The sequence below is a fragment of the Lithobates pipiens genome, unplaced genomic scaffold, assembly GCF_037356315.1.
Source record: "Lithobates pipiens isolate NorthernLeopardFrog02 unplaced genomic scaffold, aLitPip1_a1.2 Scaffold_23, whole genome shotgun sequence".
In the NCBI taxonomy this organism is placed as follows: domain Eukaryota; kingdom Metazoa; phylum Chordata; class Amphibia; order Anura; family Ranidae; genus Lithobates; species Lithobates pipiens.
In genome coordinates, this window is record NW_027507785.1 from 10889352 (window position 1) to 10905312 (window position 15961).

Genomic DNA, 15961 nt, shown 5'->3' on the forward strand with positions numbered 1-15961 from the left:
AAATTATTATTGTTATTATTATTATCCATTTGTTTAGATGGATTCTTTATTTCAGATAATTCGTAACTTGTAATAACGTAACGTAACTTGTTGATAATTCGGAACAATGATGATTCTTTATTTCAGATAATTCGTAACTTCAGATAAATGTGTATTCGTTACATTCACAAACAGCAAAATTTAAAAAGGAAATTCCAATACCTATAATTTAATAGTTACAAAGTATTACATTGTATAGATCCCTGTATGTTGCGGTCGTTCGGGTGTTATTAGTTATTATTTCAAATTTTACTGATTTTATTTATATAATTTTTTTTTTTTTTTCAGATTTTCGAATTTCAGAATTTTTCGGAAATCCAGAATTTGGAAATTCAGAATTTGAAAATTCGGGATTCAGAAATACCGAAATTTAAAAATCAGAATTTCCGAAAAAATGAAACGAAAACGAACACATTTTTTTGTCAGTGCACATGTCTAGCCATTGGTGTAAACACAAAGGGGTGAGGCTGGAGCCGGGGGGGGAGGGGGGATTGGGGGGGGGGGGGTGGTTGGGGTGAGGGTCTGGGGTGAAATGCATGCTGTGAAAAGATGCAGACAATATGGTGTAGATAACATCCACTATCATTGTTTTACAGAAGAGAAGCGGAGCTCAGCCGTGTGCAGTTCCGGTAAGAGACCTTTCCATCAAAAACACTCAACTGCCCCAAGTGCCCCAAGTGCCCCAAGCCAGTGTCCAATCACAGTAATGTCATTATGTTCAAATGAACATCTAAACTTCCTTTGTTTTATTTATTTTTTGTGTTTATTTATTTTTTTCCCCCCAGCCTTTAAATTCCCCTCTATGTTAGCCTATGGGGTTGATTTACTAAAACTGGAAAACTGGAGAGTGCAAAATCTGGTGCAGCTCTGCATGGGAACCAATCAGCTTCCAGATTTCTTCTCTCAAAGCCTAATTGAAGAAGCTGAAGTTAGAAGCCCATTGGTGACCCCCAGCTGCACCAGATTTTGCACTCTAATTTTACTAAATCGAGCCCCCCCCCCCCCCATGTGGCCACACATGGGTGTTTAAAAGGCGTATTAGAAAAGGAGCATTTAGAGACCCAAAAACAAAAAAAATCACTGGCGCATTCGGGAGAAAAGCTTTTTGAGCAGAAAAAAAACACCCGAAGCGCCTAGAATATTTTGGGGGAGGTGGCTTCTATTTGCGGCCCGGACAGGAAGTAGGTCCTAAAACCTGATTGTCCGGGAGCCAATAGCCAGTTGAGTCTCGTGACCCATTTCCTGATTGGCCAGGAGGAGAAGCAGGAAAACATAGTTGCATAGTAGATGAGGTTGAAAAAAGTCCATCAAGTCCAACCTATGTGTGTGATTATATGTCAGTATTACATTGTATATCACTGAATGTTGCGGTCGTTCAGGTGCTTATCTAATAGTTTCTTGAAACGATCGATTCCCCCCCCGCTGAGACCACCGCCTGTGAAAGGGAATTCCACATCCTTGCCGCTCTTACAGTAAAGAACCCTCTACGTAGTTTAAGGTTAAACCTCTTTTCTTCTAATTTTAATGAGTGGCCACGAGTCTTGTTAAACTCCCTTTTGCGAAAAAAGTTTTCTCCCTATTGTGGGGTCACCAGTCCGGTATTTGTATATTGATATCATATCCCTTCTCAAGCGTCTCTTCTCCAGAGAGAATAAGTTCAGAGCTCACAACCTTTCCTCATAACTAATATCCTCCAGACCCTTTATTAGCTTTGTTGCCCTTCTTTGTAGTCGCTCCATTTCCAGTACATCCTTCCTGAGGACTGGTGCCCAGAACTGGACAGCATATTCCAGGTGCCGCCGGACCAGAGTCTTGTAGAGCGGGAGAATTATCATTTTATCTCTGGAGTTGATCTCCTTTTTTAATGCCAATATTCTGTTTACTTTGTTAGCAGCAGCTTGGCATTGCATGCCATTGCTGAGTCTATCATCTACTAGGACCCCCAGGTCCTTTTCCATCCTAGATCCCCCCCAGAGGTTCTCCCCCCAGTGTAGAGATTGCATTCAGATTTTTGCCACCCAAATGCATTATTTTACATTTTTCTACGTTGAACCTCATTTGCCCTGTAGTTGCCCCTCACCCCATTCATTTGTTCAGACCTTTTTGCAAGGATCCTACGGAGAAGTTATTGCCCTGCTTAGCTTAGTATTGTCCACAAATACAGAGATTGAACTGTTTCCCCCATCCCCATCCTCCAGGTCATTTATGAACAAATTAAATAGGATTGATCCCAGCACAGAACCCTGGGGGACCCCACTACCCACCCCTGACCATTCCGAGTACTCCCCATTTATTACCACCCTCTGAACTCGCCCTTGTAGCCAGTTTTCAATCCATGTGCTCACCCTATGGTCGATCGGTGTGATGCTGCAGCTGTCCTGCTGACCATTCTCACTGAGACTGAAAGTGACGAGAAACCAAACTTTTGCACTTGTCAACAGAAGGTAAATCTTCCAACTGCGGCACCTTTTCTTCTGACAACTGCCTGGAGGGATTTCCCTACTTTTGTAGAGACTTCCTCCCACTTCCTGTTGTATCTCCAGGACAAGAAATTACAGGTTTAACCTCTTCCTTCTCTATGCAAAATAAAAAAAATAAAAATGTTTTGGCTCTACATAGGTAACGTAAAATGAGTTACTAAATAGATTTTTCCCCAATCGTCTTTCAGGACAGCCACCTTAGAGAGACACCGGCTCCTCCCCTCTGAGGAAACACCGCCTTCATTTTCATGATTTAAGCCTCCTCCTCCCTTCGTTCCTCAGTTATGGTGTTTCCTCCGGCGGGGAGACATCGCCAAGGAACCTGAAGGCTGAATTCGGTTGGTGAATCTGAAAGCTATCCGAGCGGAGCCCCGGCCTCGTTCGGCTATCCGACCATTTATCGGTCGGTCCGGGACAGTCCTATCAGCGGGGAGCTGAAGTGTTCGTACTGTCCATATACCCTAAACTTCGCTTGGGGAAGCAGGAAGTTTATGGGGTCGTCTGTTCGTTCACCCGTGGGTGTTTCAACGGAACAAACAGTCCAGTCGGCTGGGGAAGCTGAATACTCGACTGACCTTTACACGCACTCCAATCTTCGCTTGGGGAAAGCAGGAAGTCTTTGGAGAGGTTCATCCCTGCGTTTCGCCCAGTGGGGTACTGAACGAAGGCGCCCAGGGCCCCCCTGTGTATGCAGCCGGCTGGGAGCTGGAAGCCGGACCGGTAGGCGGGCGACGTCAGTTCCGGTGGGGGCGGACCCCTTCGTTCAATCCGCGTCTTCCGGTTCCGGACGCGGCACGTGAAGGGGAACCTAGCGTTCGGCTGGTGCAGCCTCTCTTTCTACAGTCTGCACAGGTAGCTGTTGGAGGCACGTTCGTACCACGCTTCCTCAACGGGAGAATGTCCGAAGCAGAGGCTTCAAGAACTCCTGGAGATAACAGCACCAGCCACTCAAAGGTAATAGCCCTGGAGAGGGGTTCCCTTACCTTATAACCAGTAGCTCCACTGGTGTGTTTTTCCCCTAGGTGGTCGGGGGGGAAGGGCAGTGCATCTGGGATCCAGGTGGAGATTGATCCTAGGAGGGGGCACTCCCGGTGGTTCTCTTAAGTAGTGCTGGTGTTTCTTTTCTTTTCTTTTTAAAGTTTATGCTGCTCTCTCTCTTTTGCTTCAGGTATCTCAAAGACTTAAGCAGGTCCCCCCTTGGCTCTTGGAGGAAGTGTCCTTCATGTAGAGCCTCTTTGGGGAATTCCTGGTTCAAGGCACTTTGTAAGGAGTGTTTTAAAGGCCTGGATAGCTCAGTCCGTAGCTCTGTTTGGGTGCCATTAGAGAGCAGGCAGCAGAACAGGGTGCAGATCTGGCGGCTTCTGTAAAGGTTTCAATGCCCTCAGCTCCAGAGCACTCTTTTCACCAGCACAGCAGAGTGTTCCACCTAACCCAATGGTTGTTCCTCCCACAGGTTAGGGAGAATCCAGAGGGTTCCAGAGGGAAGTTGAGGAAGAAGTGGACAGTGCCGTCTCAGACTCCCAAAGGGAGACTGAGGGTGAGGACTTGGATGGGGAACCCAAAAGAACCTCACGGTATAAACTTCCCCTGGATGAGATGGAAAGGCTCTTGAGAGCTGTCCAAATCACTTAGGAGGCACTGTCACCCCACGATCAGATGTACTAGGGCCTAGGGGGAGCGGGTGTTCCCGGGTCATGACGTCTTGATTGATGCCATCAAGGATGGCAGGATCCCGAAGGAAAACTTTTCTTTTCTGGTGCATTAAAGCAAAGGTTTCCTTGGGCGGAAGAGGAGGCTCTCATCTGGAATAAAATCCCCCGGGTTAGATGCGGCCTTTTCTCAGATGTCCAGGCATACTGACCTGTCCTTGGGGACATGGGGGCACTTTTAGACCCTATGGTTTGAAGATGCCTGGGTTTTACCATAAGGAAATCTCTAAGCCTACCATAGCAGCCACAGTGGTGGCTCGTAGTACAAAGTATTGGCTTATCCAGATGAAGCAATGACGGCAGAGGAGTCTTTTCTATCCTCCTTTTCCCGTGCTGCTTTAGGCATTGGCATACTCTGCGGATGCTTCGGCTTAATTCATTCGATGGTATGCAAGGTCCTCGGCTCTGACCAACTCAGCCTGGAGGGCCTTAAGGCTGTAGACATGGCAGAGGGACAGGGCGTCCAAATCAAAGCTCGGTGGAATCCCTCTTTAGAGGAGACCTGCTGTTTGGGCCAGGTCTTGAAGCAGTGCTATCGCATGGCTTATAAGAAAGAGGCCTTTCCCCTTAAGAAAAAAATAGGGGGAGCAGTTAAAAAGGGTCCTTCTTCCCCCAGTGGGAGATGATCACCTCCAATCAGTTTGTGTTGGGGATCATCAAAAGAGGTTACCGTGTGGAATTTTCAGAGCTTCCCCCTTTGAGACTCCTTGTCACTGAGCTGACAAAAGGTGCCTTTCTTTCCTCTGCAGGAGTTAGAGGAATAGGAAGTGGTAATAAAGGTCCCAGCAGATTAAATAGGCAAGGCTTCTATTCTCTCATTTGGGGTTCGCAAGCCTGTGGAAAAGTTCAGGCTCATCCTGAGCCTGAATCGTCTGGGTGTCTTGGTCACCTACAGAAGTTTTTGGTTGGTTTTAATCACGGGGTGAGGGCACCTCTTCCACCAAAACTGTTTCAGGGCATCGATAGTAAAGGATGCATACCTGCATATTTCCAACGCAGAAAGCCACCAGCGTTTCCTCATGCTGGCAGGGATAACCTCGGTAGGGGTGCTACACCTTCAGTTTAAAGCACTCCCCTTTTGGGCTATCCCCTTCTCCCTAGTATCTTCACCAAAGGGGGTCACCTTCCTGCGATGGTAGAGGTCCTGTCCTTCCTGCGTCTCAGGGTAGTCTCTGTGATCGTGTATCTTAACGATCTTCTCCTGTTTGTCCCTTCTCTGGCGCAGTTGAACGGGGATCCACAGCTTATAAGGGACCTATTAGGGAGCCTGGGTTGGCCTCTGAACCTACGGAAACTCATCTTAAACTTCTTCCCAAGGGGGTCACCTTCCTGAGTAAAGAGGGTCAGGTTGAGCTTACTGACATCCACGCTCCTAGCTGTTCAGTGGACGGGGTTACGTTACTGTCGTCTGCAAGCTATTCATCTTGAAGGTTTGGGGCCACAGTAGAGGGCCTTAGGACTCTTTGTTTTCGGTTCTAACTCAGGTAAAGAAGCCAGGAGCGGTGGCGTGACAATGCGCGCCGTCTCCCAAAGGCGCAGTCTGCGGTTGGATTGCGTATGTCTGAGTTCTAGTCCACCCTGTGTCAAATCACGAGGGTTTCTGTTGCTAGCTTTAGCACGGTAGCTCATGACTGAGCACCGAATGGCAAAGGTCACAGCTGACAGTCCCGTGCTGGCAAGGTAGCAGTGAGTAACCGACTTAGAGCATTGAGATAATACTACATAGCCTGTATTTTAAAGTCCCTTTGGTGGGATAGGGGAGCATGTTTGTCACAAGGCCTAGAGTGGATTTGGCCAATATCCAAGAAGGAGGGAGTCAAAGAGACCCTCAAAATTGGAGGGAGTTGAGAGCAGTAGATCTGGTTCTCAGGACCCCGTAGAGAGTGCTCTGGGGACATTAGGTAGCAGTCATGGAGACAATCCCTTGGCAGTGGCTTACGTCAATAAAACGGGGGCTTCTGGAGCAGAGCCTTAAGGGCCTTAGCGAAAAGCCACCCTCAGATGGGCCAAATGTTAAATTCCTGTCTTTCCAGTGATCCGGTGGAAAGGAGAGCAAATTCAGGTATTAGATGCCTCAGCAGGAGAACGCGGGGAGAGAGCAACCAGGTTCTCAAACAGGACGTTTTCGAAATGATCACCCGGGGGAGGGGGATGCCCTCGATAGACTTCTTTTGCCCCAAGGGAAAACGCGAAAGAAGCCATCTCCTGTTCTATGAGCAGGGGAGATGGGATGTCGGAAGCAGACGCACTAAGCACAGACTTAGGATTTCTCTAGGTGCTATGCTTTCCCCCTTCCCGTCCTGATTCCCGTCTTGATTCCTGCAGAGTTGAGGAAGTTCTGGTGACTCTTTCTAATCGCACCTCATTGGCCCAGGAGGCCGTGGGTCTCCATTCTTAAGGGCCTGTCGGTGGAACTCCCCTGGGTTTTTTCCCAGTGTCCAATCTGCTGCCCCCAGGTGGAACCTTGCAGCTTGGCTACTGAGGAAGTTCCGAATGGCAAAGGGGTCTCAGACTGTTAGTAGCCACTCTTTTGAATGGCAGGTAAATGGAAGCTCAGACCATTTTTTTGAGGGTATAGAGGCGGTTCAATAGCTGGTGCTCAGAGAACTCCTTCAAGGAGCACAGCTCGGGGGCCGTTCTAGAGGTCCGGCAGTCAGGGGCAGATAAAAGGTTAGCCCCGAAACATTGGAGAGTCAGGTATCCGTTTCAAGCGTGTTTCTGAATAGACTTCTAATGTCAGACCTTGGGATAGTAAGGTTCTTCAGAGCCTTAAGTAGGTGAAGACCAAGCCTTTGGTCGCCCCCTTCCCAGTCGGGATCTTGCTTTCGTTTTACAGGTTCTCACAAGGGAACCTTTTGAGCCGTTAGAACCTTGCTCGTTAAGATTGATCACTCCCAAAACTGTATTTTTGGTGGCAATCACTACAGCAGGGAGAGTAAGTGACTCGAAGCCCTTTCTATTAGGGCACCTTTTTTACCTAAGGTAGCCTCTAGTTTCCATAAGAATACAGGAGATTGTGCTACCTACTTTCTGTTCGAATCCAGTAGGAGAACAGGAACACATGTTTCACAGATTAAGATGCTAAAAAGATGTGTTCTTCATTATTTGGATTGCACAAGGTCAGTTCAAGAAATCTGATTCATTTTTTGTGTTGTTTTCTGGGGCTAGGAAGGGTTCCAAAGCCTCTAAACGTACGATAGCTAGATGGTTAAGTTAGCCATTGGACAGGCGTACGTGACAGGGAGGTTAGGTCCTCCAGTTGGGGTTAGAGCACACTCAGCCGGGGCAGTGGCAACTTCTCAGGCAGAGTGGGCTGGGGCATCTCCTGCACAGATCTGTAGTGCTGCAACGTAGTCCAGTGTTTCTACGGTTGTGAAACATTATAGACTGGATCTTCTGTCAGCCAAAGAACAAGCCTTTGGCCGTATAGTACTGCAGGCAGTGGTCCCACCCTAAGGTAATGTACTCGCTTATCCTCTCTAAGGTGGCTGTCCTGAAAGACGATTGGGGAAAAATGGAATTACGTACCGGTAATGTCCTTTTCCAGGAGTCTTTCAGGACAGCACCGGTTCCCACCCAAATTGTTGCAGATCATCGGGAACTCATTACATGAGGCCGTCAGGTAAGACTTAAAAAGTTTATTTGTTTGACGTGTTCTTGTGTCTCCCCAGTTTGGCCGGAGGTACTCTGGAAGAACTGAGGAACGAAGGGAGGAGGAGGCTTAAATCATGAAAATGAAGGCGGTGTTTCCTCAGAGGGGAGGAGCCGGTGTCTCTCTAAGGTGGCTGTCCTGAAAGACTCCTGGAAAAGGACATTACCGGTACGTAATTCCATTTTTTATTTTTTTTACAATATTAAAACGTTCATTATATACTGAAACATTCAGTAAAGAGAAGTCTAATCTGAATCTTAATGGATCTAATGCAACATATTTTATTTTTATTTATTTTTTTCCTTTTAGTTGTCTGAATAGTGGTCCCAAACTTATGCTGGAAACTTTTTCTAACCCTTCCTGGGCACCACTTTGGGTCACAGAATGTTGGGAGATCTCCTGGACTGAGCCCAGGAACAGGAAATGGATATATCTTCCGTGGTTTGGATTCTTGAAGCACAGTCGGTGTTTGGTTTTTGTTGGTCCTGGCTGCACCAGGACACAGACCAAGCTTTCTTTAAAAAAAAAAAAAGCACCAAAATGTGGAAGAAGTAGTTGGATCTGCCTAAAGCCAGCTGAAAAGTTTGCTGAAACGTTGGGCTTGAGTTGCAGCAAAAGCCATAATTTGGTCAGGATTTGAAGGACACCATACTTAAACCCAACGTGGGCTTCACTGAGTAACCTAATTGCTAGCTAGGTGCTAAATTGGGTTGTGGTCTACAGTAGATCATGCTGTAACGCTCACCCTAACCCTGTATTGGGGGGGGGGGGGATATCATAATTATATATTTTGAGATTTTTTTTTGAGCTCGTCTGGCTTATTTTTTTAGGTAACGTTTTTGTCATCTGTGCATAATGAGCAAGATCTGAGCTGCTGCTCCCACCACGTGTGAGGTCCGTCCTTCCTCCTGTGAGCTCTGTCCTCAGTGTCCATGTCCCAACACACACTGATCCCTCAACAGTGCCCACACTGCTACATGCTCTCCTCAGACCTGTGGTACCGCTCTCCCCTCCGGTGTCCATGTCCCAACACACACTGATCCCAAAACAGTGCCCACACTGCTAAACGCTCTCCACAGCCCTTTGTCACCGCTCTCCCCCCAGTGTCCATGTCCCACATTGTTCCTTCGAATGTACCCACATTGCTACATACTCTTCCCAGCCCTGTGTCATTGCTCTCTCCCCAGTGTCCATGTCCTGACACACATTGATCCCTGTCAACGCTCTCCACCCAGTGTCCATGTCCCACATTGTTCCATCGAATGTACCCACACTGCTACATACTCTTCCCAGCCTTGTGTCACACCTCTCTCCCCAGTGTCCATGTCCTGACACACATTGATCCCTGTCAACGCTCTCCACCCAGTGTCCATGTCCCACATTGTTCCATCGAATGTACCCACACTGCTACATACTCTTCCCAGCCTTGTGTCAGCGCTCTCCCCTCCGGTGTCCATGTCCTGACGCACATTGATCCCTCAACAGTGCCCACACTGCTACACACTCTCCACAGCCCTTTGTCACTGCTCTCCCCCCAGTGTCCATGTCCCACATTGTTCCATCAAATGTACCTAAACTGCTACATACTCTTCCCAGCCCTGTGTCACACCTCTCTCCCCAGTGTCCATGCCCCACATTGTTCCATCGAATCTACCCACATTGCTACATACTCTTCCCAGCCCTGTGTCGTTGCTCTCTCCCCAGTGTCCATGTCCTGACACACATTGATCCCTGTCAACGCTCTCCACCCAGTGTCCATGTCCCACATTGTTCCATCGAATGTACCCACACTGCTACATACTCTTCCCAGCCCTGTGTCATTGCTCTCTCCCCAGTGTCCATGTCCTGACACACATTGATCCCTGTCAACGCTCTCCACCCAGTGTCCATGTCCCACATTGTTCCATCGAATGTACCCACACTGCTACATACTCTTCCCAGCCTTGTGTCACACCTCTCTCCCCAGTGTCCATGCCCCACATTGTTCCATCGAATCTACCCACATTGCTACATACTCTTCCCAGCCCTGTGTCGTTGCTCTCTCCCCAGTGTCCATGTCCTGACACACATTGATCCCTGTCAACGCTCTCCACCCAGTGTCCATGTCCCACATTGTTCCATCGAATGTACCCACACTGCTACATACTCTTCCCAGCCTTGTGTCAGCGCTCTCCCCTCCGGTGTCCATGTCCTGACGCACATTGATCCCTCAACAGTGCCCACACTGCTACACACTCTCCACAGCCCTTTGTCACCGCTCTCCCCCCAGTGTCCATGTCCCACATTGTTCCATCAAATGTACCTAAACTGCTGCATACTCTTCCCAGCCCTGTGTCACACCTCTCTCCCCAGTGTCCATGCCCCACATTGTTCCATCGAATGTACCCACATTGCTACATACTCTTCCCAGCCCTGTGTCGTTGCTCTCTCCCCAGTGTCCATGTCCTGACACACATTGATCCCTGTCAACGCTCTCTCCCCAGTGTCCATATCCCACATTGTTCCATCAAATGTACCCACACTGCTACATACTCTTCCCAGCCCTGTGTCACCGCTCTCCCCCCAGCGTCCATGTCCTGACACACATTGATCCCTCAACAGTGCCCACACTGCTACACATGCTCCACAGCCCTTTTTCACTGCTCTCCCCCCAGTGTCCATGTCCCACATTGTTCCATGGAATGTATCTAAACTGCTACATACTCTTCCCAACCCTGTGTCACCTCTCTCCCCCCAGTGTCCATGTCCCACATTGTTCCATCAAATGTACCCACACTGCTACATACTCTTCCCAGCCCTTTGTCACCGCTCTCTCCCCAGTGTCCATGTCCCACGTTGTTCCATCAAATGTATCTAAACTGCTACATACTCTTCCCAGCCCTGTGCCACCGCTCTCTCTCTCTCCCCAGTGTCCATGTTCCCAAGCACATTGTTCCCTTAACGGTGCCCTGATGCTATACACTCCCCAGCCTGGGGTCACAGCCCCCCCCCCCCCCCCCCCCGTGTCTCGGACCCAACACACATTGTTCCATCAAATGTACCCACACTGCTACACACTCCACCAGCCTTTTGTCACTGCTCTCTCCCCAGTATCCATGTCCCAACACACATTGTTCCCTCAACAGGGCCTACACTGTTACATACTCTCCCCGGCCCTATGTCACCGCTCTGTCCCCAGTGTCCATGTTCCAAAACACACACTGTTCCATAAAATGTACCCACACTGCTACACACTCTCCCCAGCCCTGTGCCACAGCTCTGTCCCCAGTGTCCACGTCCCAACAAAGATTGCTCCCTCGAAGTACCCACACTGCTACACACTCTCTGCCACCTTGCGTCTCCGCTCTTTCCCCATTTTCTATGTCTCGGCATACATGGCTTCTTCAACAGTACCCACACTGCTGCACACTCTCCCCAGACCTGCTGCACCGCTCTCTACTCTAGTATTCATGCACCGCTCTCTACTCTAGTATTCATGCGCACACACACACACACACCCTTCCTTCACCATAGCCCCCTTAGTTACAAAGTCTCTGCACCCCATGTGTCACAGTTGTCTCCCCAGTGTCCATGAACCTGCACTCTCCCCCTACCAGTGTTCACATTGTTACATGCTCTACACAGGCCTGTATTGCACCCCCCCCCCCTCCAGTGTCTATGTCCCCATACACACCCTGTTCCCTCACCAGTGTCCACACTTACACACCCTTTGCACCCCCTGTGCCTTAGCTCTCCCCCCATTGTTCACATTGTTACCTACTCTACACAGCCCTGTATTACAACGCTACCCCGATGTCTATATCTCCATACACACCCTGTTCCCTCACCAGTGTCCACACTTACACACCCTTTGCACCCCCTGTGCATTAGCTCTCCCCCCATTGTTCACATTATTACCTACTCTACACAGTGCTGTATTACATCTCTTCCAGTGTCTGTCTCCATACACACCCTGTTCCTTACCAGTGTCCACAGTTACACACTCGTTGCACCTTCTGTGTCACAGCTGTCTCCCCAGTGCCCATGAACCTACTACATGCACTCTCCCCCTACCAGTGTTTACATTGTTACATACTCTGCACAGCCCTGTATTGCATCTACCCCCCCCCCCCCCAGTGTCTATGTCTCCATACACACCCTGTTCTTTACCAGTGTCCACACTTACACACCCTTTGCACCCCCTGTGCATTAGCTCTCCTCCCCCATTGTTCACATTATTACCTACTCTACACAGCCCTGTATTACAACGCTACCCCGATGTCTATATCTCCATACACACCCTGTTCCCTCACTAATGTCCACACTTACACACCCTTTGCACCCCCTGTGCCTTAGCTCTCCCCCCATTGTTCACATTATTACCTACTCTACAACCATGCATGGGCAACCCAAGTTGATCGATCAGTACAAGTAGCCTGCCGGATTTTGCATGCACTTTTACCCCAGAGCTTTCACATGAGAGGAAGGAGTGACTCGCATGCTCATTCGTACTTGCAAGTACTGGGAATTTCCATATTTGTTAACTTTTTTTTTTTTTTTTATCTTTTTGAACTCCTTCAATTTTTTTTAATTTTTTTTTTTTTTCAATCTGGGTGTATATGAGTGGCTGCCGTCCCAGCACCCAAAACTCCTCCTTGGGACCGGCCATGGCAGAGTATTCTTTTTGAATTGTTCTTTTTTAGGGTCTCCTACAAAAAAAAAACACAGACTTGTAGGAAATGCCTTTATTTAACTTACCGATAACTCTCTTTGTACCAAAAACATCATTTTAATGCATTTGCACTTTATACTTTCATTTACACTGATTTGCATTAATAGTAATGCTTTACAACCTTTGAACAATGAATTATGGATATTTTTTTGCTGTGTCTGTAGAATGTATGAAAAAAATAAAAATTATTTTTGCAAGACAGAACGATCTATGTTTTGCCTCTGTATTGTATGTAATGAATGAGATAAATATCTGCCAGATTAATAAGCGCAGAGCTGAAATGTGAAAAATCGCTCAGATTCATAGGAGGTGGATGGGTGTAGTAGCATAGCCTCTTGCCGACCAGCTCCAGTACATTTACTGCTGCAGGTTGGCTCTCTTGCGCGAACTGACGTACCTGAACGCCGGTCCTTGCAAAGAGGATAGCGGGCGAGCGCGTGCCTGCTGCGGAAATATGCCCGCGGGTCCCGCGGACTCAATGTCTGACGGCGACCCGCGTTCGCTGTGTACAGAGGCAGAACAGGGAACTGCCTATGTAAACGATGTACGTCGGCAGAATGGCACAGGCAGGCAAACTGGCGTACAGGTACGTCCAGTTGAAATTGCCGCCCTGCCATCGCGTGAGTGCCACCGGCAGTGTGTGCCAGTCGTGGGTCCCGCGGATTCGATCGCCGCGGGGGTACCCGCGATCGTCTCACGGGGAGTCTGAACGGGGAGATTGCGATGTAAACAGCATCTCCCCATTCTGCCTAGCAACAAGTGACACTGATCTCTGCTCCCTGTGATTGGAGCAGAGACCAGTGTTCACTAGCACAAAGCCCAGCCCCCCACAGTTAGTAACACGCCCCTAGTAACACTTAACCCCTACACTGCCCCCCCCTGGTTAACCCCTTCACTGCCAGTGTCATTTACACAGGAATCGCTGCATTTGTATAGCACTGATTGCTGTATAAATGACAGTGGTCCCAAAAATGTGTCAAAAATGTCCGATGTGTCCGCCATAATGTCGCAGTCACAATAAAAATCGCTAATCGCCGCCATTACTAGTAAAAAATACTAAAAAGTAATTGTCAGTTAAAGCGACGCAGTGCCGAATCGCAAAAAGTGGTCTGGTTTTAAGCCAGCAAAATGGTCCGGGGCTGAAAGTGGTTAATAGAAAAAAACCCTGAAACTTTACAATCGCTTTAACCGCTTGAGCCCTGGAAGATTTTACCCCCTTCCTGACCAGAGCACTTTTTGCGATTCGGCACTGCGTCGCTTTAACTAACCATTGCGTGGTCGTGCGACGCTGCACCCAAACAAAATTGACATCTTTTTTTTTCCCCCACAAATAGAGCTTTTTTTTGGTGGTATTTGATCACCTCTGCTTTTGTTTTTTTTTGCGCTATAAACAAAAAAAGAGCAACAATTTTGAAAAACGCAATATTTTTTTACTTTTTGCTGAAATAAATATCACCCAAAAATATATTAAAAAAAAACGTTTTTTTTCCTCAGTTTAGGCCAATATGTATTCTTCTACATATTTTTTGGTAAAAAAAAAAATTGCAATAAACGTATATTGATTGGTTTGTGCAAAAGTTATAGCGTCTACAAAAATGGGGATAGTTTTATGGCATTTTTTTTATTAATTGTTATTTTTTGTAGTAATGCCACGTTCTGCAATTTTTAGCGGGACTGCGACATTATGTCGGACACTTTTGACACTATTTTTGGGACCATTGTCATTTATACAGCGATCGGCGCTATAAAAATGCACTGATTACTGTGTAAATGACACTGGCAGTGAAGGGGTTAACCACTAGGGGGCGATCAAGGCTTTAAGTGTGTCCCTGGGAGTGATTCTAACTGTGGGGGGAGGTGGTCTACTAGTCACATGACAGTGATCACTGCTCCTGATGACAGGGAACAGTGATCTCTGTCATGACACAGGGCAGAACAGGGAAATGCCTTGTTTATGTAGCCCCCTGTTCCTAAAAATGGTAACCAGCCTAGGTTGGTTATACATAGTTTTTTGGTTCTGTTCTAATCTTGACTGTGTTGTGCATTTCCCACTGTTTCCAGTAGGTGTCACTGGTAGCACAGGACAATGTGAGAATCACAACTAGGTTAAAGAGGAAGTAAACCCTGATGGGTTTACTTCCTCTTTCATTCCCTGCAAAGGTAAAGCATAATGGACTACTATGCATCGCATAGTAGCCCATTATGTGTCACTTACCTGACACAGGAGCCAGCGAATTCACCGCTGTCCCCTGTAGTCCGGCGCATCCATCTTCTCGGTGGTTCTCGCTGCTCCGCCGCTGTCATTCGGCGAAGCCGCGATGACGTCACTCCCGCGCATGCGTACTGGAGCCGCCACGCGTGGCATATCGCCGTTGACGCAGGCGCGCTCAGTGCCCCTGCGCGCCTCTGTCTACGGCACATGCGCCGTAGACAGCGGTGCCTGTCTTTTGGCAAAAATCTCCTAAACAATTTTTTTCCTCAGTTTAGGCTGATATGTATTCTTCTACATATTTTTTGGTTAAAAAAAATTGTCGGCTTAAAGGTTCTGGTACTGTGAAGCTGTTCTACAATCCAATCGAGGTAACAAACTCCTGGCTGCTAAGTTTGTGAGAGAGACTTATCCAGGCATTTACTGGTTGCTAGGTCTGGGTGAGAGACCTACCCAGATATTCAAGATCTACTAGAAGAAAGCTGTGTTTTTGTCCTTTAACCACTTGAGACCCGCGCTATAGCCGAATGACGGCTACAGCGCGGATCTCCTTTTCCGGGACGACGTCAATAGACGTAGTCCCGTGCACGAGCGGCCTGCGCGCCCCCTGAGGGGTGCGCGCGGCGCGCTCTGTGATCGGCGAGTCTATGAGACTCACCTGATCACCGATCCGTGCAAGGGGTCGATCCCGACCCCTTATCACGTGATCAGCTGTCAGCCAATGACAGCTGATCATGTGATATAACGGAGCCGGCTAGAAAAAAAAAGCCGATCACCGGCGGCCGTGATCGGGACATTAGACCCGATCATGGCCAGCACTGCTAGTGCCCACCTGCCCCCTGCCAGTGCCCACCTGCCCCCTGCCAGTGCCACATTAATAAAAAGTAAGTGCCCCCGTCAGTGCCACCCAGCAGTGCCCACAGTGCCACCCAGCAGTGCCCACAATCTGCCTCAACAAAGGTGCTGCACCCCAGTGCCACATATCCGTGCCCATCAGTGTCATCTACCAGTGCCCAGCAGTGCCGCCCAGCAGTGCCACCTATCAGAGCCACCTATCAGTGCCCATCAGTCCCATCTATCAGTGGTACCTATCAGTGCCCATCCATGCCACCAATCCGTGCCACCCATCTGTGCCACACATCCGTGCCATCTTATCTTTGC

The 15961-nt window shown here is 48.4% G+C and overlaps 1 protein-coding gene across 1 annotated transcript in view; it reads left to right on the forward strand.

The window, feature by feature from the left end:
* The window catches only part of LOC143927193 (ecto-ADP-ribosyltransferase 5-like), a 38408-nt gene extending 25625 nt beyond the window's left edge, over nt 1-12783 (forward strand). The window contains exons 5-6 of the mRNA XM_077451169.1: nt 636-668; nt 8190-12783. Coding sequence (XP_077307295.1) covers nt 636-668; nt 8190-8197 — 41 coding nt within the window. The 3' untranslated portion in view covers nt 8198-12783. The remainder of the gene's footprint in view (nt 1-635; nt 669-8189) is intronic.
* Nucleotides 12784-15961: the final 3178 nt, after the last annotated feature.